Source organism: Stenella coeruleoalba (genome assembly GCF_951394435.1).
Source record: "Stenella coeruleoalba genome assembly, chromosome: 1".
Lineage (NCBI taxonomy): Eukaryota > Metazoa > Chordata > Mammalia > Artiodactyla > Delphinidae > Stenella > Stenella coeruleoalba.
This window is the reverse complement of record NC_137169.1, coordinates 20,712,180-20,738,212: the sequence shown is the minus strand read 5'-3', so window position 1 is coordinate 20,738,212 and position 26,033 is coordinate 20,712,180. Positions and strand designations below refer to the sequence as shown.

Genomic DNA, 26,033 nt, shown 5'->3' with positions numbered 1-26,033 from the left:
CATCTCAGCTCCCTGGGGAATTCAGGGCTCTAGTCTGAGCTGCATTCTAAGGCGCTGACATCAGTGAGCCAAAGCTCCCAGATGGCCCTGCCTCACTGCTATTTGTCAGATTTCCCGACTCCTTTGGTGTCCCTCCCACTCACTAGTTTACAAACATTTGGCAAGACGCCAGGTGCACAATGAAAATTAAAACTTAAGGGCTGCTGCAAACTATCTCCCAAGGGAGTCGCCACTGCCCGCTCTTTAGTCTGCCAACCTGTTAAGCTCTGTGGTAGGACAAGGCAAAGCACACATCCCTGGTGGCAGGCACTGGTGAATAAGGAACCTGGACCCTTGAATGCTACCCCTTTTATTTTTTTAAAACATCTTTATTGGAGTATAATTGCTTTACAATGTTGTGTTAATTACTGCTGTATAACAAAGTGAATCAGCTATACATATACATATATCCCCATGTCTCTTCCCTCCCACCCTCACTCTCCCACCCCTCTAGGTGGTCACAAAGCACCGAGCTGATCTCCCTGTGCTATGCGGCTGCTTCCCACTAGCTATCGGTTTTACATTTGGTAGTGTATATATGTCCGTGCCACTCTCTCACTTCGTCCCAGCTTACCCTTCCCACTCCCCATGTCAAGTCCATTGAATGCTACCCTTGAAGGGTGAGCCTTGGTGAGGCTGCTCACCCAATCCTTACCAGGAGAGGGAGGCTGGATCTTGGGCTGGGACTTCTTGGAATCAGCAGCTGCAAAGATGTCTGGGGGAGGGTCTTCTCCCCGTTCGATCTTGCACTCAAAGGCATAGAGACATTGGATGTACTGCTTTTTCAAGGAGCTGGCAGCACTGCTTGAGGTGCCGACATTGAGGTTGGTCGCAAGTTCCCGCCATTTTTTGTTCTTGTTGACCTGTACAACCAACCAGAAGAGTTGGGGGTACATCTTCCATCTGGTTTTCCTGCCCACATACCCCAAACCCCATCAGGCTACCAGGTACTCATCTTGTGATATCACAGTTCTGTTAACCACAAAAGTTAACCTTGCTTGTGGAGAGTCCACAATAAACATTAAATCCATGGCTTCCCTCTACCCTCAGCAGGTTTTATCCACAGATCACTGCAACTGTCAGACAGTGCTTATTCAAAATAGGGCAAACCTTACACCACTATTAGAGAGAATGGAATTCAGAAGGTATGGGCTTTGCTTTACACAAGTGTACTGATGAGAAATGATGTGCAAATCACCATCAGATCCAAATCATATTTTAAATGAACTGATAAAAACTAACATTTTATAAAATGGAGACGTGTGGCAATATCAACGACCACGCTGCTTGACTTTTACTTTGTCAAACTGGGGGTTTTCATTAACTGATTTTTTTTCTCAGTGTGGGGCTCCTTCCAAATTTGATACTCTGCGTCACTGCTCCCTGCATCTCAAGGACATATAACTACAAGCCCCTTTCCCTCAGCAGTCACTGTCTTGATTGTCCGGGAGATGCTTCAGACCCTATGACTCCTTTGCCCCTTCCCAGCGGCCGGCCTACAGTTCTGCCTCCTCTCCTCAGCTTCAGCACACACTGATCAAGACCAGTCCCCCAGTCCCTACACTTGGTCTGTCTGCTTTAGCCAGGCAGGTCTCCTTCTTCACGTATTCCTTTTTTTGGGCGCTCTGCGCGGCATGCGGGATCTTAGTTCCCCAACCAGGGAAGGATCCCATGCCCCCTGCAGTGGAAGAGCGGAGTCTGAACCACTGGACCGCCATGGAAGTCCCCTTCATGTATTCTTATGTTTATTCATCCACCATGTGATAAGCCTGTCTCTCAAGGCTAGAAACACTGACTTTCCAGTCCCAATCCACAGGGAGTTCAATATGTTTTGATACCTGCTGGTCTGGTACCTGTGACACCAGAGAAGAGTGATAAGGCAGCAAAGAAAGGAACAACCTAGACGAACACTTCCTAGAGCAGGCAATATCTGAGCAGAGTCTTGAAGGTTGGAGGTGGCACTGGTAGGGTATACTCCAGACTCTTTCCCATCAGCATGACAGCTGGGCCAGTCAACTGCCTCCTCCCTCCCCCGCCCTCTACCTAAACCCTACTAATCCTTCAGAAAAGCTCAGGTCTCATCTTTTGCCTTCTTGGAGCCTTCACAAACTAACTCGTAACAGCACTCTTTCTCCTCTGAACTCTGTCGTTAGAGTTTAATCACATCACTGCATCTAAAAGGTTGGCAACCTTTTGCAAACTGGAAGACAGACCCAGGCTTTGGGATTCCCTCTATATCTCATTTTAGGTCCAGTGAACCCAGAAGCCCACACAATCAACAGTGTGCCAAACCTAACCCAATGCCCCCTTTCCCTTCAGGTAGAAGAGCCCTGACTACGAGAGCTCAATACCAGGGAGAATGGCAGGAATGAACCCAGGGTCACCTCAGAAGCCTGCTGTGGCTCGGCTTCCCACGCTCGTTATGTGGTGGTGTGCACGTGTCTTGTTTTATTTTGTTTTCCTTTTGTGGGGGAGGGGAACGAAGCCTGAGGGAGAAGGAATTCATAACTGACTGTTGGTTGGCTTCATTCCAATCATTTTCTTTTCTGCTGGTGACAGCTGTTTTCTCTTCTGATTTAAAAGGTTTGGAATACACCCCTCCCCACGACGCCTCCCCCTGAGCTCAGCCACACACTCAGATCCAATAGCAGGCTCCCGGTATGATGACTACAGAACATACATAGGAGGAAAGTTTGCAAGGCACAGTGGGCTGTCTGCCAGCGTTGCCTCACCTGTTTGACTCCTGGGCTGAGTGTAAAACAAAGATATAAGTTATTAGGGCAGGCGCAAGGCTCAGGGTGGTGCTCAGTTCAGAGGTTTCCAGTGGAGATTAACCCAATCACTTAAGTCTCCCATACAGAGTGACTAAACACAATTTCCCACCTACTTCTTCCTTCATAAACTATTTCTATTTAATAGCTCCTGAAATCCCATCTCCATTGGGAAGCTTCCTAGAATGAAAGGATCAGCAACCACTCTGGCTTCCCTTGTACCATACTGTAGACCAATTTATGTGACAGAAATCTTGCTGAAAGCTGTTTGATTATCCCCAGCTTTCGACAGTCTCAACAGGATACACACTGTCCCTACATTCCAAATAAGGAAAACGAGGGCTCGGAGTAGTTATAAACCTCGATTAAGGTCACATATATCGTAAGTGGCTAAGAAAGAATTCAAAACCAGACCCATCTCTTTTTTTTTTTTTCCAGACCCATCCCTGAACCTTGCCCTTGTCTACTACTCCAAACTGCCTGCCATGGAATCAGAATGCCCACAGACTTGCCCGATTTTTGCAACCCAGGGGGACTCTGGACACATGGTAAGTTAATGCTAATACTTTACACTACCCACGGAGGTCTCAGCCTCCTCCCTTTGCCTTATCTTCTGGAAGGCCCGAGCTCCCTGGTCTGTCAGTATGTGACTCAGAGAGCAGCAGGAGAGGGTGATGTGCCTGTGGGATGCATGGCACCAGTGATGCCACTGAGTACCTAGAGAGAGGCTTGTTGAAACCACAGGGGAAGCCAAGTGCCAGGCACTCACCTGAGTCAATCCACCAATTTCCTTCACAGACACATAGAGGCGGTACAGGTCCAGAGGTTTCCTACCCACAGCAGGCAGATTTGTCATGCCCATGGCCTTCTCCTCCGTGAAGGCCAGATAACGGTCCACCCACATCTTCCTCTCAGGCTCACCACCCAGCTCATACAACTTGGTGATCTTCTCATTGGTTGTAGTAGAAGAACTGGATTTCTGAAAGGGGCAGGTCAAGATTCTTAGGAACTGGTCAGATTCAAAGCCTATGCTAGGGGTCTTAGAAATCCCTCGATTAGGGCAGTGGTAAAGCTTCTCATTCTGGGGTGGCCACTAACATCTGCACTGCCTTCACAAAAACCAAAAGGGAGATAGACGTTCCTATAAAGAAAGAAAGCTAACACTGCCTATGTGTTATGTATTGAGTGCTGTGCTAGAGGCCTTTACACATTAGGTATTATAAATTATCCTGCTCTTAAAAGATAAGGTAGCAAGCACAAGGAGGCCATGCCTGAGATCTCATAGCTTTTAAGTAGCAGGACTGAGAGTCAAACCCTTGTCCACCTGACATCAATGTCACTACTCCCATACTACTACCCAGGAGCCTGGACACACTTTTACAGACTGTTTCAGAGAACTCAAGAAACACAAAACATGACCTTGAGACAACTGACTAAAATGAAAGCCAACTCTTCCTCCTCTCAAGAAAGGAAGGGTCCTGCTTGAATGGCTTTGGATATCCTATCCAAGACATGAGGATGACTAAAAGGGTCTAGAAGCCAGAGGTGAACGTCCACAAGAGGTGGCAGTTATGATTTTGATTTCCCCTACTTTATAAGATAGGGAAAATGAGGCATGACAAAGGGCCGAAATAATTTAAATGACTTAAATACTGAGCAGGTCCCCAAAATGCCACACAGTCCAACCAATAGCACACTCAGGACCAATCTAAGAGAGGCCAAGGACCCAAAACCCCACCTGCCTCGTCTCCCACTTTATAGAACGTAGGGCACCAACCATTCCTGCTGTTCTGAGTAAGGTCCAGGAAGAGAAGAACTAGTCCCCCATGGCATACACCATCTATCAATGCATAAGGACAAGGGTCACAGTTTCAGAGAGGGCAGTGCAGAGAATTCTACTCTGCAGGTCTGGCATTTCCTCCATATCAGACAGCTGTGAGAACATGTTATTTACGTTAGGACCCCTTAGGCTAACTCAAACCCAATTCAGTGAACTATTATCTTGGGACCCTTCATGGTAAGAAGAGGTGAGAGCACTCTTTTCCAAGATTATCTAGTTGGTGTCATAAAAGGCTGGAATCTAATCACCCTCTCTTCTTTTTCCTTCCTATCACTGAAAGGATGGGACAGAAAGTTGAGGGGTCAAAATATAAATCATTACCTTGGATTTAGATTCCGTCTTGGGTGTCCCATCTGCCTTGTTGTTCATTTTGGTGGCTGGAGTTAACTTGACATCCCCAAGACCCATCATCTCTGGGCTGGCTGCCATCCCTATAAAAGAGAAAAAAGTCCAATAGGTTTGTGACATGAAGATCACTTTGGAAGAAATCCCTGGGGTGAACAATGACTAGGACTTACCTGCTGAATTGTTAGCCATGGTTCCACCCATGGGATATGGGGGTCCCTGAGGGTTGATCATGCCAGCCATACTATTAATCCCTTGTCCATAGGGAGGTCCAGTTCCCATTATGCCCCCTTGATTCATATTGGGGTAGCCTGGTGGCCTGAGGAAGAAGATACAAAGTGTGAGAGAGAGACAAGAGTTAGAGACACTAAGCTTTCAGATTTGGACTTGAGCTAAATAGGGCCGTGTGAGCCAAGATCATCTAGTTAGGCTTACAAGGAAAAAGTTTATGGCTCCCGCAAACCACAACCATGCACAGAGATATTCTTATCTTCCACCACCCACAAACGGCTCTAAGAGGGTGCAAGCTCCCAAAAGGAACTCACAGCTCAATTTTAAAGGATACACTCCTTGAAGAATGGAGTCTTACGGTGCCTCTTAAATACTGCCTCCTTTTAAGGCATCTCCAAAGTCAAGCTGTGTTTCCATTTAAGGGCCCTCACTATGGCAAAAGGCCTAGATTAAATGCTCAATTTTATTACTCTAGCATGGCACCTGGAGGGGCTTTGCATTCTTTTTATTTTATTTTTAAAATTATACCTCAAAAAACCCTTATTTACTTATTTTTTGGCCGTGTTGCATGGTTTGCAGGATCTCAGTTCCCTGACCAGGGACTGAACCACGGCCACGGCGGTGAAAGCCCAGAGTCCTAAACACTAGGCTACCAGGGAACCAAATCCACCTCTTTATAGTCAATCACCCTATTCTACCGTGGTTCATCAACATCCCAGTAAGAGTCGCTTTAAGAACTGTAGGCACCAACAATGGGGTACAAAACAGCAGAATTCAAAAACAGCAGAATCATAGTCACTGAAGGCAGTGGCCAAGGAAGAAGAGATGAATCTTGAAGTCATTAAACCAAATCACACGAGCCTTCTACACTTTTGCACCAGAGTCAAATACACAGGACCACACAGAAGAGTAGGAGAAATGGCAAACCACAACCTCACCACCCTCCATTTCTTACATCGTAGATCCAAATCATGTGAATCATTAAAAATCCTTTTGGAGGGCTTCCCTGGTGGCGTAGTGGTTAAGAATCCGCCTGCCAGTGCAGGGGGCATGGGTTCGAGCCCTGGTCCAGGAAGATCCCACATGCTGCGGAGCAACTAAGCCCGTGCACCACAACTACTGAGCCTGCACTCTAGAGCCTGCAAGCCACAACTACTGAGCCCACGTGCCACAACTACTGAAGCCTGCGCGCCTAGAGCCCGTGCTCCGCAACAAGAGAAGCCACCACAATGAGAAGCCTGGGCACCGCAACGAAGAGTAGTCCCCATTCGTCGCAAACAGAGAAAGCCCGCATGCAGCAACAAAGAGCCAACGCAGCCAAAAATAAATAAACAAATAAATAAAATTGCATTTAAAAAAAAATCCTTTTGGAAACCAAGAAGCTAGACTGGCAGAAGAAATAAACTCTGAAGACTTATTTTACTAATCAAAATAATGTATACTTTATAAAGTTCTTTACATATGGTATCTGGTCATGTGAAATTTGATACCAATCTAAGATGCTTACAAATCAGCATTCCTGCTATATTTTTCACTGTAAAGAAACCTGGTTTTCTAAAGAGCTCTCAATAAAATGCATATTTACCAAGATAACATGATTTAGGTCCAGAAGTATCTCAACAACCTAAACGACTCTACAATGAGTTTCCTAGCACTGATACCCTCCCTCTTCACTTCCCAGGCCTTACCTGTTCTGGATAGAGTTGGCAGCAACGTGCATGGCGACAGCAGTTTCTTGAGTTTTCCGGTTCATACCCCCTGGTGGGGGACACATCCCTGACCCAACCTGAGGTGGCATATTGGCCATGTTAGGGCCATAAGGCCGGTTGCCCATGGAGGCATGACTCATTCTCCCTGGAGGGAGTGTGCCATAAGGTGGGATGCCAGGCTGCCCATGCATCTGACCTCCAGCACCCATAGGGTTCATGCTTCCAGCCATGCCTGCACTGGGGTAGTTAGCATTGGGCAAGGCATTATAGTTTGGCTGCCTGGGGTAGCCTCCTGGGAGGGGAAGGAGAGAAGATGCAGAGACTTGGTTAGTGACTCACTAGCAACTCACTAATAACACTCAACTCTAAAACTCCAAAGATAACAAATAATGGGAATCATTCAATATTTGGTCTGGAAAGAGACCAATTTCATGGTCTCTTTAAACAACAACAACAAAACTTCATGATCCATTTAAAAACAAAAAAAGTGGGGGGGGGGCAGGAGTATTTAAAGGCAGGCCTCAGTCGTCCCCTTATCTTAAGGACAGCACAGCACAGAGCAAGGCTGTCTGGCAGGCAAGGCTGGCTACGCTGCTATCCAGGCCCTTCAACGCCCAGAATTCTTTCCTTTCTACATACTCATCTTCCATGCTCTGTTTAAGAAATTCAGCTTTAGATCCACCTAGGGCTGATTTTGAGCAAAGATCTACTCTAGTAGGACTAATTTACTCAAAAAAGTTTAATAACCAATAATTACCATTTACTAAGTGTCTGTGCTCAGTCTTAGGCTAAATACCTTATCCCCATTTTAGAGATGAAACAGAGGCTCAGAGATATTCAAGGACTTTCCCATGATGGCAGTCCTGCCCTACTTTAAGGGCCTGGCCTTGGTGGACTTAAGGCAAAGGACAGTTCTACTCTAATAACCCAGAGAGCAGCATATCAAACAAGGAACTCTTTTCTCGCCTCACCTCCATGTACTCCTACGGTAGTATACTCACCCTGTGGGCCGTACTGACTTCCCTGGGGACCATAGCTCCCCATGGAGTTCTGCTGGTAGGAGCCCATGCCTGTGTGCATCTGTCCTCCAGAAGGCTGACGTGGAGATAAGGCCGACCCGGGCTGGGGGGAACTGTACTGGGGCATCTGGGGGTTCCTCTGCATGTAACCTATTTGTGGGTAGTGTCCATAAAGTTAGTACCTCAATACAATGGGAACAAATGCTCTCCCTTACCCTAGGTCTTCACCATCTACGTTTTCTTTAGCAAATACTTGCACGGGGGCTCTTATCTGCTGTATAAATTGTGTGCTCTTTTAGGCACACTCAAAAGTGACACAGACATTAACCAGGGCATGCCAACTGTTTCTACTAAATGGAGGTTTGAAAAAACAAACAGCAATGACCCCCCCTCTCCCCTCAAAAAGAGGTAGGATTTAAAGGGTAAAGATTCAATGCTGAGTATTTAGTATTTGCTGACCAAATCAGGCACAATGTAGGGGGGAAATCCATCAAAACACATGACCAACAAAGAATGACTGTGGGGGAACATAATTCTGGAGACACCAAGATGGCCAAGCCCATCCTAACTTCACAACCTGCTGCTGACACTGTCCTAAGCTTCATGGTCATACAGTTCTCCAAAAGCTGTTGCACAGATAATCAATCAAAGGTCTGCCTCTGCCCTGCTCCCCCCTCCCTTGAAGCCCAGCCTCTCACCTCGATCTTGGGCAATGCTTGATTGGTTCATAGAAGGATGCATGATGCTGTCCGACTGGCCACTGGGTGGCCGAGGTGGCATCTGGTTGCCTGCTCCAGACAGAGAAAGAAGTAAGCCAATTATGACTAATTGGAACTAGAATTCCGCCGCAACAAGAATTCCATAGCCTGGAAATTCTAGCCAGAAGGTCAAGTTAGAACTGGAAATGGCTTCTGAGAAGGCCAAGAACCTCCCAGTATCCCATTCACAAAAGGATCCAGCAAAGGGGCTCCCATCTCCCTTCTTCAAATGCTGAAGGGAAACTCTCTGCCAGTGGAAGCCTGGGGCTCCCTAATATTGCTGGGGGCCAGTCCTCTTTCCCTTTCCCCAAAGGTCAGCACTCGTGGGTACCTGGCACTGCAGCAGGCGAGAGTGGTCCTGAGCGAGACTGAGCAACACTGGCAGGAGAGCCAACTGGGGACGGGGAGGGGCCTCGGATGCCAGGCAGGTGAGGGGAGGTATGGGGAGAAAAAGGAGACTGAGCTGGATTACTCTGCTCCCCTTGGCTGCTTGAAATCCCTGATGTGCTCACTCCAGGGCTCAGAGCTCCTTCTGTCCCCATGGGGAGATCGTCTATTGAACCAGACAGATCCTGGAACATACACACAGGGACATGGATTAGCAGTATTAGGCAGAAAGATTCTTTTCCCAACAATCCTACTACATGATCAACATTTTTCTTAAACAACCCGAAGTAAATATACTGCACACATTTATGCAGTCGTGATACTATAGCTTACATACAGCAAGCTCTCTATTAAGGGCCAGAGAGGAAATACTTTAGACTCTAAAGGCCACATAGTCTTTGTCACAACTATTCAACTCTGCCACCAGAGTGCAGAAGCAGTCACAGACAACACATAAACAAATGGATATGACTGTGTTCTAACAAAACATTATTTATAAAAACAAGTAACTAGGGACTTCCCTGGTGGCGCAGTGGTTAAGAATCCGCCCGCCAATGCAGGGGACACGGGTTCGAGCCCTGGTCCGGGAAGATCCCACATGCCGCGGAGCAACTGAGCCCGTGCGCCACAACTACTGAGCCTGCGCTCTAGAGCCCGCGAGCCACAACTACTGAGCCCGTGAGCCACAACTACTGAGCCCACATGCCACAACTACTGAAGCCCGCGCGCCTAGAGCCCGTGCTCCGCAACAAGAGAAGCCACCGCAACGAGAAGCCCGCGCACCGCAACAAGAGTAGCCCCCACGCGCAGCAACAAAGACCCAACACAGCCATTAATTAATTAATTTTTAAAAGTAACTAGCCCACAAGCTATAGCTTGCTGGTCTATCTGGTCTATCTTCTGGTCTATCTACCAGAAGCACATATAGTACTTTCATCTTCTTTCCCAGCCCCAACTTCTACAGTCATAAGAGAGCAGCTCTTTCAGCGAGCCTTTAGTTCTTTTCCAACGGGGAAACTTAACAAAACACTGCCAGGACAGCATCAGGAGCTATAAGAAAATGTTAACAAGTTTGGGCAACATTCACAGATCCCCTCTCCATCAAATTATTATAACCTACATTTACCAAGAACTCACTCCAAGTTACCATACTTTAAAACATAAGGGGTAGGAGGTAAGAAAGGGATATATTGCACAGACAATTCTTTAACTGCCAAGAGGGTCTGGGACTACATTCCTAACACCTGGCCAACAACAGGGATGAACAAATGTTTGCCAACTGAACAAACCCAGTTTTTTTTCCTAGTTTTAAGTTTTTCAATGAGAATTTGGTATTTATTTGGAGGTTGTGCTTGTCTTGAATTAATCGGTAAAGAGTTCACTCTAGGTCAGTAAACCCCAAGATTAGCAATCAGGAGCTCAATATGAAAAATATTTAAAAATAGAAAAAGGGACTTCCCTGGCAGTCCAGTGGTTAAGATTCCACACTTCCACTGCAGGGGGCGTGGGTTCGATCCCTGATCAGGGAACTAAGATCCTCCATGCCGCGTGGCACACCAAAAAAATAAAAATATTCACCCCAGGAAATGCACCCCCAACCCACTCCCAGCCCCAAGTTCACTCTCTAGCAATACCATGGGCTCAACATCACGCATTAACTTCAGGCTGGGAACTAACTGTACCTTGAAGAAAGAATGAAAGCTTTCAGTACACGCTCAGGTCTGTGAAAACCCTAATACTCAAAATAGTTAAGAAAAGAGTTCTCTTAAAGAGACACAGCTGAAGAGGAAGGAAATCCAAAATGGCCTGATTTGAGTCTATTCCTATTCCCACAACAAGCTCACCTTGGAGAGATCAGTTCAAGGTGATTCTGACCCTGGAGTCGGACAGTAACATTGGAGATCAAAGAGCACCTCTTAGGCTCTCCCCTAAGTATCCAGGTTGGTTGGATCTTTGCAAACCAGTTGGTTACTTCACTAGGCTGGGAGTATTTCTGCTGAGTTCTGTGGGAACAAAGCTTGCCTTGAAGGCAAGGCAAGTAGGTAGGTGTGCATTTGTGTCTGTGTTCAGCTCTCAGTGTTAGCTGAGAAGTCAGAAAATGCTAGCTTTCCTACAAGGAGCAGACCCAGTACACCATAGCATGCTTTCACAAACTGCAACTAGAATTAGTCCCAGCATGGAAGAGAACTCAAGAAGCCCTTCTCTAGGTAACACCAAAGGGCCTCTTTCGTCTCAAAGGATTAAAGTACCTGGAGCTATGAAGAGCCCTAGATTCATCCCAAGAGAGGAGGATTCCTTCCCCACGTTGAGGGCTAAGCTGTACCAGGGACACCTAGCTTCTGAACCAAGGAGAGTAAACTCAAAGAGGCAGCAAGATGACAAGAGGAGCCAACTGCGTAGGCCAGAAAAGGCCTTGAAAGCCACTTGTTAAGCCCTGGTTTATAACAGAAACCACAGCCCAATGCTCTGTTTTAGGGACCAGTAGCTTTCCTCAGCATTCCCTCCTACTGTCTCCATTCCTTACCAAACCACCAGCTTCTAGTAATAAGAGCTACTTGCTTAGAGGAAAAAGAAATCAGCATACTTTGGAACAGTACAGGAATTGAAGGTCTATCCATAAGACAAGAACTCTTCAAATGGCCTTGAAAAATTAAATGTTTTAAACATTTGTGTCTTTGATTAAACAAGTAAAACATGAACATTCTCATGGTAAAAACAGTTGAGACAGTATAGGTAAACTTAAAAGTCCCCTTTGCTCTCTTTCTGCTGCCTTCAATAGAGGAACCCCTATTCAAGCTGGTGTATATCCTTGGAGACCTTCTGAGGAACTGAGGAGGAAAAAAAAAAGAGGATGTTCAACATCACTAACCATCAGGAAAATGCAATTCAAAACCACAATAAGCCTCACGTCTGTTAGGATGGCTATTAACAAAAAGACGAAAAGAAACAAGTATTGGCAAGGATGTGGAAAAAAGGGAACCCTCGTGCACTGCTGGTGGGAATATAAATTGGTGCAGCCACTATGGAAAACAGTATGGAGGTCCCTCAAAAAAAAAAAAAAAAAAAAAAGGAACTACCACATGATCCAGCAATTCCACTTCTGGGTATTTATCCAAAGAAAACCAAAACACTAACTCGAAAAGATAGATGCACCCCCATGTTCACTGTAGCATTATTTACGATAGCCAAGGCATGAAAGCAACCTAAATGTCCAATGACAGGTGAATGGATAAACAAAATGTGGTGTACACACACACACACACACACACACACACACACACAGGAATATTATTATTCAGTCATAAAAAAGGATGAAATCTTGCCATTTGTGACAGCATGGATGAACCTTGAGTGCACTATGCTAAGTGAAATAAGTCAAACAGAGAAAGATAAGTACTGTATGATCTCACTTACATGTGGAATCTAAAACAAAACAGAACAAAAACCAAGCTCACAGAGAAGACTGGTGGTGGCCAGAGGTGGCGGGGGAGAAATCAGAGAAGGGGGTTAAAAGGTACAAACTTCCTGTTATAAAATAAATAAGCCATGGGGGTGTAATGTACAGTATGGTGACTAAAGTTAATAGAACTTTAGTATATCTGTATATCTGAAATATTTAAAAAGTTCTCATCACAAGAAAAAAATATTCTGTAACTATACAGGTGACGATGTTAACTAGACTCATTGTGTTACTCATTTCACAATATATACAAATACTGAATCGTTATACTGTACACCTGAAACTAATATAATATTGTATATCAAATATATATCAATAAAAAAATAAAAAGGAAAAAACCCCACCAACCCAACAACCGCTGCTATGGGGTCAGGGCGGGGCCTATAGATGCTCTTTCAGCCACACATCTGTTAAAAACCAGGCTCTCCACAGATACACAAGCAAACGTCCTAGCCCACCTGAGGGATCCCAGGAGCCTGAAAAAAACCACAGGCAGCCCCTGGGGTTGCGCTCTCAGGACCCTGGAGGCACCTGTGGTGGCTTCCTTCACAGAGGCATTCTGAGGAGAGCTGTCAGTTTTGGTAAAGTGCCCTGAGCTTCGTAGAGAAAAAGTACTAAGTAAACCACTGTCAACAGCAGTCCACGTGGGCTGGGATGCCTGGGCACAGAGTAACCGTAGGGGAAGAATCAGCATTAATCTTCTTATCTCTCTCATTTGGTTGGTTTGAAGCCAGTCTCTCAAACTGTCATTTTCATCAGAGGGCAACTGGTCAGCATGGGGGGAGTTGATTTAAAAAGATATTAAGAACCAGAATGTTAGCATAGGAAGGAACAGATCATTTATATTAATACTAACAATAACTATCATTTGAGCATCTACGATGTGTCAGGCATTTTATGGAGTTACTTAATTTTCTACAATTCTTGGAAGCAGGTACTACCACCACTAACATGTTGAAAAGGAGCAAGCGGGTGCTCAGAGACGGGGTTACATGCCCAAGCCATCCAGCCAGTAAGTGGCAGAAATCAGACTTTGAACCCAGATCTGCTGAACCCCAAAGCCTATGTTCTTTCTCTTTCCACTACGCTGTGATACTATATAGATTGAGGAAAAAGCATCATAACCTTGAGTTAGGAGACCAAAGCCCAGCTCTTGGTACTTATCAGTTGTGACCTTGGGCAAGCTAGCAACAAGATGGGCTTCAGTTTTCTCATTTATACGACGAAAGGACTGGACAAATCTGAGTCTGTGACAAATCTGAGTCTGGGGCATCTGCAAGAAACTCTACCGGCACCATACAGTCAGGGCCATATGGAAAATGCAATACCAGCAGCAATACCCTGAATAAGAGATACAACTAACTATACACAGCAGTATAAGATGTAAGACATACCCATCAATCTGAGCGGCTAATCACACTAAATGTTTTTATTGGGAAATGAGAGGGAGTGGTAAAAGCAGAAGACTCCAAAAGAAGTCTCCCTCCTCTATCTGCATGAACAGATATTGCTCTGAACTCCACGTCCTTTTATTGCACAGGACACACCTCTGCTTTCTACCCTACAAAAAGCCAGTTTTTCAGGTCTTTTGTTCCACAAAAAGCCGGATGTCTGGTTGTTGAGTCAGACTTCAATGTGCCTAACAAGTTCGGCTTTCTACAGCACACATATCACACAGACAAAGTTCAATCAATCCAAGCCCCTATTCTCTCTCCCTGGTGGGGCGACCTTTAGCATTTCAGGACTCAGGTTCTCAGTTCTCCCAAAAGAGTCCACCTAACAGGTGTCTTCTAGGAGGACTGCTGAAAGAATTGTAGCAATGCCCTGTAAGTGGAAAGATCTCTTTTCCCGGGCTTGCATTCCTCCAAGCATAATCCTGCTGAGAGATAGGAGGTGAGGATCAGCCCACTCAGTGCCCTGCCAGTTCCAAGGAAGCAGCAGGGCCAGGGAGAATTTCCTCACGTGTTTCCAACGTGTTTCATGCATTTTATTGCTCATCTACCATGCAGATCAAAAGCGCTGGAGCAGGTCCAACTATTTCACACAGAATCTCACACTCCAGGCTGGCTACAGCCCCGAAAGCCTTCGTTTCTTCACTTGAAATACTGCCCAATGTTATTTTGGGATGTGACCTGATAGAGGAAGCCCATAGGGATTCCATGACGATAACTGTTCCAGCTGTGATTGGTTGCCCAGCCCCAGCGAGTGCCAGCATGGGTCTGTCAGGCTCTGCTGACAAACAGAACTCAGCAGCTAACACCTCTTCACACCACAACAAAACCATGCCCAAAATCACACAGTCCATACCTCACTGGGTGTGTGGTGGGGGTGGGGTGGGGTTGGGGGGTGTTTGCAGTGCTCTCACAGGAAGAGCTACAAATTCTAACATGAACTGGCTGCCTGATTAAGTACACTTTCAAGCAGGAAGATACCAGATCAGGGTTACAGAAGGGTGGGGGGTTAAACAATCTTCTGACAGAGACTCACAAGGATGACATCAGCTCATTTTGCTGAACAGATTAAGCAACATCAATAAGGAAGTCTAAAGAACGAGCTCATAGCAATGCTCAGATTCAGGGTTTTCTCATAAATTTGGCCGAATCCTCGAGAAATAGAGCTTCTGTTAACCCCCAGGTGGAGTCCTCATATTCTTTCAGTTGTGACGAGCTTTTGCCAAGTTGTGCTGACTACTGGCAGGGAAACCATCCGCCCCAGGTAAATTCTACACACATACTTGCCCAGCCTAACAGATCCACGGTCCCTGTGGGAGGCTGCTCCCAGGCTGGAGAATGGGAGGAAATCCTGAAGAACACAGAAGAGGTTGGGAAACTTAACTTTGATGAAAGGCAGATGGTAGGAAAGGAGGCAATAGTTTTAACAAACTTCAAGGAAAAAGACAAACTTAATTACTTCAGAACTACTTAAGGCAAATAAATTTGGGGGAGAGCTGATTTTTCATAAAGCCTTCTTTAAGCAACATATTTGTCAAGGGTCAGGGGAGGAAGAGGCTACCTCTATCATACACTCACAAAAAAATATTCAGTACAATAATTCTCTTTTTTCTCCTCAGTCTTTGCTAAATGGAAAGATGGGCGATCTGACCCACCCAGGCTAGAAGGGACTCCAGAGTTACAGGACTGCTGCTCTGTTGTTCTAATAAGTGGTCTTAGTCCAAGAGACTAAATGCCATCCCTCCCTTGAGAGCAGGCTAGCGGTAGCAGTGCTCGTGGAAATGCCAAGAACGAATCAACACACAGAAGAGGCTGCCTCTTACTTCCAAGTCAGGCTTTAAGCAGGTGGTAGGGAAGGGGAAAGAAAAGACACAGAGGCTGGCAACTATCCTTGCAGCTTAGGACCAAGCACCATCTCCTGCCTGGACTACACTCACTGTGTGGAATAGAAGAAACTGCTCTGGGAAAGGCTCAGAGAACTCTTATTTCTTAACCCCCCACCCCAAGTTCCCAAAAACCCCTCACCAAACTCCCACTTCTCTTTTTCTACAAGCTTTTATTTTGGCGATAATGAATCATTTCTTCTGGGTACCTTCTGGCTGCCTGGTGGGAAATGCACAGTAGAGAAAGGTCAGACTCTTCTTGTCTCCAGAATGCTTTTCAGGGGCCCACTTCCAAGACGAAATCCCCTACATATACTCAACAAATTTCATAAAGAAAGCTCTGGGAGACCAAATCTCCAAATTCAAAGGATGTTGGAAAGAGGAATAAAAGCCAAGTCCCTTCGTGTCTCCCTCTTTAAGGGACTCAGAACTGACACGAATATGTGACTATCATGTGTTCAACCCTAGGGTACGTGGCTGTCTCACATTCCACTCTCACAATCTTCTGAGGTAGGTATCATCCCCATTTTAACAAAGCAGCAAGAGGCTCAGAAGTTAAATGACTTACCCAAGGAGAGAAAGCTATTAAACAGAAGAACTGGGTCTAAACCCATATTTTTGATTCCAAAGCCTGCACTCTTTCCACCATAAGGTAGAAGTTTGCCACTATCAAAGGCTAGGCTCCGTGCTCCAAACAAGGTGAGGCAACAACAGTCTGTCTCCAGACACACCGGGTGATTAGCTACATGACTCTAAGAGGCTAACCTCACTAGGTATCACTTAGTTCTTCTGCAGAAGGAAAGAATAAAACTAGATAATCCAACTCTACAAGTCTACAATGCTATGTGTTCCCCTCTTTCCTAGCCACTCTTCCTTATAAATCACTCTTCCTTTCATGGTTATTTCAAGTCAGCCCTGTCACCTATAACTCTCTTAATTTAAACCTACTTTTTCTATACTAAAGGGTGTAGTACTTTTCCTCTCCTCTGGGTCCTTAGAAGGATACTTAATGCACAGGGGTGAGGAGGGAGGAGAGTGTGACTTAGAATCTAGGGAGATAAGCAGGAAGTTAAGTCCCATGAAAGTAGGTGTCTGATCTCTCTCTGCAGGTACTCCTGGGCCCTAATCCTATTATCAAGCATAAGGGTGTGGCCCAGAGAGAGAAGTCAAAACACTCCTAGCCTCTAGGCGGCCTCATCTCCGATAATTTCACACTTTCTTCCTCACCCAGCCCTGCAGCCACCGTTGCAAACTGCAGGACAACTGGGTCTTGTTTAGGAGCCCCAACTCCCAAACTACTCCTTTCTGGGGCATGTGCCAAGCAAGCTTCAACCCCCTGCCCACAGCCACGCTCCAACAATGGGGCAACAGAGCTCTCCTCTAACACAACAGGGTAGCCCATTTCCCAGCCACCAAAGAGAACTGGGTGGCAAGAACAGCTGCTTGAAGTTGCACTATAGGTGTATCAACTACAGACTAAAATTGTTTTCTGCCTTGGGATCTTCAAAGATGAGAACAGCTTTGTGGGGGCAAAGCCTCCACAATCACAGTATAACTACCCTGACCCCTCACGCTCGCTCCGCAGGCAGAGCCCAGAGTCCCTTCAACGTCCTCTAGACCCAGTGTTCAGGACTGATGGTACTGTGCTGAATCTGCCTTTTTCCTCATTAGCCTTAGGAGCTATATTCTCCTATGTTATTAGTGACCAGAAAAATGCCAGGCACACAAAAGACTATAAATGCTTGATAAATATTACTCAAAAGCATCCTCTTTAGACCCAATCTCTATTAGTCTCTTTCCTCTAATAGTCATTCCTCCACCCTAACCCTGCACACCTCCACTCCAGACCTCCACAATGAAGGAGGGACTCTTGGGTGTTGTCATCAAGGGAACTGACTCTCCTGCCTAAGACGGAGAAGTGCAATCCTGAAAGGGCCTCAGCCACTTGATAAGAGCTCTTGATAGAACTGCAGTGCAGGGAAGGAACGTCGGGCAAGGAGGCTGTCGGGAGGTGGGGCTCTGTATCACTGGAGAAATTTCAATCTAATTACAAAAAACAAGAACCTGCTGTTCTAATCCACCTCAGCAGAATCTCTTGACGTAGGTCTGACCCTTTGGGTGGAGGCTGAGGGCGTTGCTGAGGTAAAAAGTGGGGAGAAGAAAGAGCGTTGGGCTGCCAGCATTCCTGCAGTGGGCGCCCCTTCAAACAGCAGCTCGGCCACTGCAGCAGCCATTGATTTTCCAGGGGTCGATACTCTGCTCCCACAGATCTGCTCGGCTAGAGGTTTAATCACATTGAGTGCTTCTGCTCAACATCTCCCCTGCACTTCCCCCTCCCCAAGCCAATAAAACAAACACCAAAAACACAATAAGAGTTGGCAACGGATAGATGGTGTTTCCCACAGCTGGCCCCTAAACCCAGAAAAATTGTAAGCACCAGCTCAAGGGAACCAAAGCTACCTGGGCAATCCACAAGCTGCAGGGGTAGACCCACAGGCCCCGGAGAACCTTTTAATCCATTGCCCAACGTCCCCATGAGACCTTTCTAATAATTCAGATGTTTTACATAAAAAAATCCAGGTTCCCAACTTATGAAAAGAATAGATCCTAGAACTCCCAGAGGTGCTGATCGATTGAAACCTTGCTTTCTAGTTTGTCACAGACCCCACCACGTCTGTGTAATACCCATGTTACCTACCTGACCAGCCTTCTGACACATACCCCTCCCCTGCCAAGGTTTCTTCTCACTTAGGCATTTCTCATTAGAGAATGTCTCATCTAGCCAGAAACCACCTCTTGGCCAAAAGTGTACAGAGTGTTGTAAGGGTCACTAGCTGCTAAGACTCAAATCTAAAAAAAAATGAAACTAGGTCAGAGCTGGGCCTGAGTTAGAGCAGTCAAGATCAGTGCATATTTATGGAATAGGGCTATTCTAATCCCAGCAGGAAGTGAGCACTGTAAAGCTAGAGAAGACAAAGAAGTTAAGAACCCCCTACTTTCTCCAAGCTTGCATTCCCTGTCAAGAAGGCCAACCACACAGACCGTGTTCCACCATGATCATCAGCTTGGATCCTAGAACTTGAGTAAGGAGAACAGGAAAAAGGGGAGAGGAAAAGACGGCAGAATTCTAGATCTGAGAAGTGTAAGGGGGAGGGGTACTGCCTTAGGCTTCACCTCATTTGGCTGCTCCTCAGAAATACAGCAATCAGAAAGCAAGGAGGACGGACGTAATGTACACAAGTAGGGAAGGTAAAGTTGGCACTGTGCTTAACACAGCGTAGACCAAGGTCTAGGGGGCTGGATGGCCTCCTTGGTTTGATATTTAAAGCCCTAAATTTATATTTGCCAGTGGTCTTCCCTACCATGACCTACGGGTCTAGATAAAATCCAAAGATTTGGGGGGAGGGGGTGGAACAAAGAAATCTGAGAGTGGGGAATGGATAGAATCCTAAACCAGAAAAGACAGCCCTGAAGGCCTTTAAAACCAAAAAAACAACAACTCTGTACACAGGGAAAGACATAGTCAAGTCCTAAAAGCAAAAGACGAGGAAGGAAAAGAACGAATATTCTTGATGACAGTTCCTCTGAATACAGATGCAGTGAATTTATTTGGAACTTGGTTTCTCTCCTACTTTTTTTTCTCTCCTACTTTTTTTCTCTCCTCAAATATCAGGAAATTACCTTCACTCACCTCAGTAAACAACCGTCAATATTCCTCCCACAACAAAGCTGGCCTTAAGGGACAGATTTGCTCTCAGTCTGAACCTTCAACCTCTAGTTCCCACCTTCAACAAGGCATGGCTTCTTAACTCCCTTGGGGAAAGGTCAATAGGAAGCTAGCCAACAGCTTGGAGATGAGCTCCGCCTCACAGCAATCAGAGATTACATCACAATACCAGCCAATTCCATGCTGACACCAGGTGGGGAGGAGAAATAGGTTCTGGCCATGGAAGTAGATGGAGCAAGAGATCAAGCACTGGCCCCCAAAGGGACAGCACTAGATCACATACCAGTTTCATCGTAACATTCAGGTAGAACACCAAATATCTTAGAAATATGAGAAAAAGACAACAGAGCTGATTCCATGCTTGATTTATCAGGTATGTTAACATAGTTCACACCTATGGGCCCTCCTCTCTGGACCAAGATTCTCACTCTGGTGCAGGGGGGCCCTAGTGGTTTCTGTAAATATAGCATTTCTAGAAGGACTTCGTTCAGAAAGTCCAAGCTACCCCTCACCCACCTTCCCCAGACAGACAAGAAACAGTTTCACAATCCCAAATCTAGGGGCTAGCTTTTGGATTTTGTTTGGTCTTCTTGGAGAAGGACAATGGCAGAACTGGGGCATGTACTTCACCAAGGTAGTCTCCCAGACAGCTCTGCACGTTATAAAAGCACCAACAAGAGAGAAGGAGAAGGGGAGATAGATGGAGGAAAGCTACTGTCACCTAGGCAACTGAGTTCATCCATATGTTGACTCAGGAATTTCAAGAAATTCTAGTTGTTGAGGTTTCTTCCTTCCAGAGTAAATGCTTCCTACATCTTCCTATGGAGGAGACCCAAATCCAGAAGCTACAGTATCACTACCTTTGCCTAGAAGTCTCAACCCCACATCTCTCCATACCTCCTCCCTCCCTTTCCTCAAAGAGAAGAGAATATGGAAGACAAAGTCTGTTTTCTTTTTTTCTTTAATTAATTAATGTATTTATTTATTTATTTTTGGCTGCGTTGGGTCTTTGTTGCTGTGCGCGGGCTTTCTCTAGTTGCGGCAAGCAGGGGCTACTCTTTGTTGCGGTGCGCGGGCTTCTCATTGCGGTGACTTCTCTTTGTTGCGGAGCACAGGCTCTAGGCATGCGGGCTCAGTAGTTGTGGCTCACGGGCTCTAGAGCACAGGGTCAGTAGTTGTGGCGCACGGGCTTAGCTGCTCCGCGGCATGTGGGATCTTCCCGGACCAGGGCTCGCACCCGTGCCCCTGCATTGGCAGGCAGATTCTTAACCACTGTGCCACCAGGGAAGTCCCCAAAGTCTGTTTTCTGAATATGGCACTCTTCCTTCCCCTAAAGGAGCTTTTTACTCACCCTTTATAGGAGTTTTTCCTAATAGTAAATGCAATGGGTTTTCACTATTAGGGAAGCCCATATTCTCATTTACTGAATGACCTTGGGCAAGTCCTTTAACTTGTTCGGGTCTTGGATTCCTCATATATGTAAAGAGTGGGGTGAGGGGGGATGGTGGTGTTTGTGTTAAGTGTGGTGAATATTCTGTGGAGTAGCTCATGCTAACTTCATTCTACTCTTTTCCTAATTGCAGAGGTTAAAAAGCTAAAAACTACATTTCCCAGAATCCCTGCAGATGGGTTTTGGCTATAATTCAGGTTCTGCTAATTAGAATCAGACTCAAGATTAGATCAAAGTATGGCAGTGATCATACTTCTGTCTCCTTCACTTGTCTCTCCAGGAGCATTTTGGTTTCATCTTCCAGTTAACTGGGTGCTGGTTCTGGTAGCAGCAGCTGCTGCTTCTTGATTCCAGCTTACTGATCCCTAGATAGCAGATTTAGAGCACTCAATCTGATAGTGACTCACAAGCAGGAGTTCCCTTGGTGGGTCAAATCTAGGTCTAGATCCCGACTCCTGGAGGATGAGCCTAGAGCATGCTCCCTCAATCCGCCTAACAATTTTTTAAGTCCAATTCCCTATATTAAATACTTCTCTATTAAACATACCTAGGGTTTAGCATGGCCTAGGTTCAGTGTAGAAATCACTCTATCTGACACAGTACTGTCAGATGATCCTAAGAGAGTAGTTGTGAAGGAGAAAGAAGAGAATTATTCACAAAGCATATTCCCTGAGTCAGAGTCTTCTGGGGAAAAATGGGCAAAATGGGGAAGCCTAGAACTTTAAAATACATTTGCCCAAGACAACCTCCTTCACTTCTTCCTTTTTTACAACCTTCCTGTACTTTCTCCCTCCCACTCTAAGCTCTGAGGGGTGTTGAACTGCTCACATAAGTTGGAAGGTTGAGTCAGCACATGCTTTCCTTTCCATCCCTATATTCTCTGTAAGCTTTTACTCTGCTGAGGATAGCATTACCTGCCCAAGCCCAAATATATTCTCTAGGCTTGGGCTAGAAAGGGTACCAACTGTCTTCCTCAGCAGCAGGAAGTATGTTTTACATACTCCAGGTGGTAAAGAACCAGGGCACAACAGTCCTGACAGCCCTGCACTGCTAATAAGTGAAGATACATTTGGCCTACAAGATCCCAGTTTATCTTCTTATACCAATTTCTGATTGAAGTAACGAACCACCAGCTTCCTGTAGCAGGACTGGGGACAAACTGAAAAACAAGGTCAAATCGAAGTGATATGCTTGGTGGGGATGGGGTACTTCCCACCAGTCCTCAGTAACGCTAACTGAGCCCAGGAGCCATAACACTAGACCTAAGGCTCAGTTAGTTTTCAGAATGAAGTTGTTCCGAAGAAAACAAAAGGTTCCAGCAAGAGGAATCTGTGTGAGACACACAGGCAGGAAGCAGAGCTGAGCCACCAGCAACTAGAATAGAAACAGGAAATGGGCCCAGGAACAAGCATACAGTAATCTGCTGCTAGCAGCACAGGCTCCAGCAGGCGCCAGGCAGTATCAGGGCCAAAGCAGCGTGACTAAGATGGAGAAGCAGATTGGCTAGTCCTGCCAGAGAACCGGCGTTCTAGAGAAGGGACAGCTACTTGCACACGGTACATGCTGCTCTGAGCAGTCTGGGCAGATATGTGAGAGGGGGTGGGGATTTCCTTTATGAGACTTTCTAAGAGCACCTGGATTACAATTCAAGGGGAGCAAGCATAGATACACAGTCAGATGTAAAGAAAACAGGTCACCAACCTCAGAATGGCCCAGCTTCTCTGGGTACCAAAATTGCTAGTGACATTTCTGTTATCCCTTTAAAAATAAGCCATCGAAAACCTAGGCAAAAACCGTTGGTCCTGCCTCCTTTTACCATGAAATGTGATGAAAGGAAACACTAACAGTGTAAAATTAAAATCCTTCACAAACATTCCAGTTTTTTAAGCCTTTAGAGAATTTCTGTCATTCTGCCCCCCCCGCCCCTCACCAATAAACCTAGACAACAAAAAGCTGGTCCCCAAGATCAAGTAGGTAGCAAGAACCTAGGGGCTAGTCAACAAAGGTTTACTAAGTATTTGCCTGACACAGGTATTAGACACAGGCCTGAGTACTCAAGCAGAAGTACCAGCATAATGCTACGTCAACATGAAGAAAATGGGAAGAAGTCCCAGAGAAGGTATTTCACAGCTAGGTTTTGAAGCCAAAGTAGAAGTTTGCTGGGCTTTAAAAGAAAAAAAAAAAAAGTTGGGGGTGGGGGGGAAGCAGAGATCACACACACACCTTAAGCAAAAGGACAATGGCAGGAAGGACCACGGCTTGTGAGGAGCTTAAGGCACACGCGAGTGGCCAGAGATGAGGTTGCAGAGGTATGCTGGGAGTTGTAGATGGCCCCATAATAGTGTCTGGACTGTAGGCACAGGGAGTCAGGGCCCCCAGAGCACCCACAAAACAACTGGTTTACTAGACACGGTAAAATTTATTGTATTCCAAAGTCTCTGGCATGATACTTTATTTGAAAATATTACTCTCAGCTTTCAGGGTCTAACTCCTCCTTGCTTCAGAACCATAAGACACATGAATCACCTGGAGATCTTGTTAACAGTGTTGGATTCAATAAAGCTAGTGTGGGGCCCAAGAATCTGCATTTCTTGCAAGCTCCCAGGTGATATCTGTGCTGCTAGATAATGGACCACATTTTCCCCAGTACCAAGGATCTAACTGATTAAAGTTTTAGCATTAATCAGGACACTGCTTTAAAAAAAAAAGGCACAGGGACTTCCCTGGTGGCGCAGTGGTTAAGAATCCACCTGCCAATGCAGGGGACACTGGTCCTATCCCTGTTCCGGGAAGATCCCACAGAAGTTGCCACGGAGCAACTAAGCCCGTGAACCACAACTACTGAGCCTGCGCTCTAGAGCCCATGAACCACAACTACTGAGCCTGCGTGCCTCAACCACTTGAAGCCCACGTGCCTAGAGCCCGTGCTCCGCAACAAGAGAAGCCACCGCAATGAGAAGCCCACACACCACAACGAAGAGCAGCCCCCGCTGGCCGCAGCTAGAGAAAGCCCGTGCATAGCAACGAAGACCCAACGCAGGCAAATAAATAAATAAATAAATATTTTTAAAAAATAGACTTAAAAAATTTTTAAGAAGGCACAGAGCAGGCTCCCATACAACACAAGGAAACCAAAGAACCACTTTTGTCAACTTTTCAGTTTGAGGTGATTCCCCAGTCGGTTAGTACCTCCAGCAGGCCTGACCTATAGATTTGGCCATCTTCCCTCTCCCACTCCTCCCTGTGCCTTCAGTTCACAACTCATCTATGCCTCCATCACAGGCAGGTCTGGGCAAAAAAGGGAAATGGAAATACATTTATACTCTTCTTTTAGGACAAATCTAGTAAATGTTAAATGACAAAGGGTTCAGGCTTTTGGCTAAACATTAAGAGAGAATCAAGATTGTCCATGACTTTCCTCTGCTGGGTGGGATGCTAAAGGAAATATTTCATCTAAAATATCAGAGAAAACTGGATTCAAATTCCAATTCCAAGCCTTAGTTTCTTCTTATGTAAAACAGAAGTGATTATTCAACTTAATACATTTCAATTCCTGCCTTTCCAGGAAGATTCGTTTTGGCTGTAGATCCTTTCCTGGCTTCACTCCTGCCCTCTAAGATTCAGATTCTACAAGAGTTCCCTCCCATTTCCTCTTTCCAGATCACTATAACCCAAGCTCTCAAGATTTGAGAACATCACAGTAGTAAAGCATGAGTGCTAATAGCTACTTTGTTGTTAAGTAGAAATCTAAAGAAGGGCTTGGAAACCCAAGTGATACAACAATATCTTTAGATAATTTAACAGACATTAAAAATCCTACTCCTGGGCTTCCCTGGTGGCGCAGTGGTTGAGAGTCCGCCTGCCGATGCAGGGGACACGGGTTCGTGCCCCGGTCCGGGAGGATCCCACATGCCGCGGAGCGGCTGGGCCCGTGAGCCATGGCCGCTGAGCCTGCGCGTCCGGAGCCTGTGCTCCGCAACGGGAGAGGCCACAACAGTGAGAGGCCCGCGTACCGAAAAAAAAAAAAAAAAAAAAATCCTACTCCAGCTCACCTCACTCCTGGCATCAACAACTTCCACACTTCCACTCCTATCTAACCACAGCAAACAAATATGGTTGAGATCTTCAATGGCAGTGTCTGAGACATTTTCAGTCAAGGATATATAGTGTCCCTTTTAAGCTAAACCAGTGTCCCTGATTCCCTTCTCTCGCAACTCCTGAAAGATGTGCCTGTTTATACCTTCCTAATGTTCTGCCAGCAGCGTCACCATTCTGTATCTATCTGCTTTATACACATGTGGGTCTTGAGATGAACCTAAGGAATTCAGGCCGATTCAGCTGCCTCCCTTTCCACGCCTTTCAAGGGTGCTCGTTACCCTTACACCTTTCCCTTGCTCATTTCCTTCCCTCCAGCCCTCAGAAATTAGGTCTTCTCTCTACCTCAGAAGTATTCCAATAACCTGCTTCATGACAAATCTAACTTTATATTCCTTGAAAATACTTTAGATGCACACCATCTTTGTCCCTTCCTTGGCTTCCAGAAATATGGAAATATGACATGATCCTGGTCCCCCTCCAATCTCTCCAGCTACGTGTTGGGCGCTTCTACTCAGTGACCACAGGCATTGTCCAGGGCTCCATCTGGCTCCTCTCTCCATGCTGCATGGTCTGGGTGGTTTAACTATTCCATGGTTTAACTTCATTCCATGGTTTAACTATTAACCACTATGCAGACAACTCTCAAGTTCTATCCAGACTCAGCTCTTACCCAAGTTTCAGTCTCCTATCTCCAACTAGTAACTAAGCATTTGTTTTTCGATATCTCACTATATGGGACTTAACTTCTCCTCAAAAATGCGTTTTCCTATTAACCTTTCTATTTCCATCAATGAGATTCCCCCGACCCCCGCCCCAACCCAGTATACAACATTGTTAAATTTTCCAGCCAGTAGAATGCAGTTAT

The 26,033-nt window shown here is 45.8% G+C and overlaps 1 protein-coding gene across 2 annotated transcripts in view; it reads right to left on the bottom strand.

The window, feature by feature from the left end:
- The window catches only part of ARID1A (AT-rich interaction domain 1A), a 71,733-nt gene that overhangs the window by 9,287 nt on the left and 36,413 nt on the right, over window positions 1-26,033 (bottom strand). For both annotated transcript variants that reach the window (XM_079938807.1, XM_079938806.1), the window contains exons 5-12: window positions 9,044-9,284; window positions 8,653-8,742; window positions 7,937-8,104; window positions 6,915-7,227; window positions 5,169-5,314; window positions 4,972-5,081; window positions 3,580-3,789; window positions 695-902 (exon numbers count right to left, since the gene is read on the bottom strand). In XM_079938807.1, coding sequence (XP_079794933.1) covers window positions 695-902; window positions 3,580-3,789; window positions 4,972-5,081; window positions 5,169-5,314; window positions 6,915-7,227; window positions 7,937-8,104; window positions 8,653-8,742; window positions 9,044-9,284 — 1,486 coding nt within the window. The remainder of the gene's footprint in view (window positions 1-694; window positions 903-3,579; window positions 3,790-4,971; window positions 5,082-5,168; window positions 5,315-6,914; window positions 7,228-7,936; window positions 8,105-8,652; window positions 8,743-9,043; window positions 9,285-26,033) is intronic.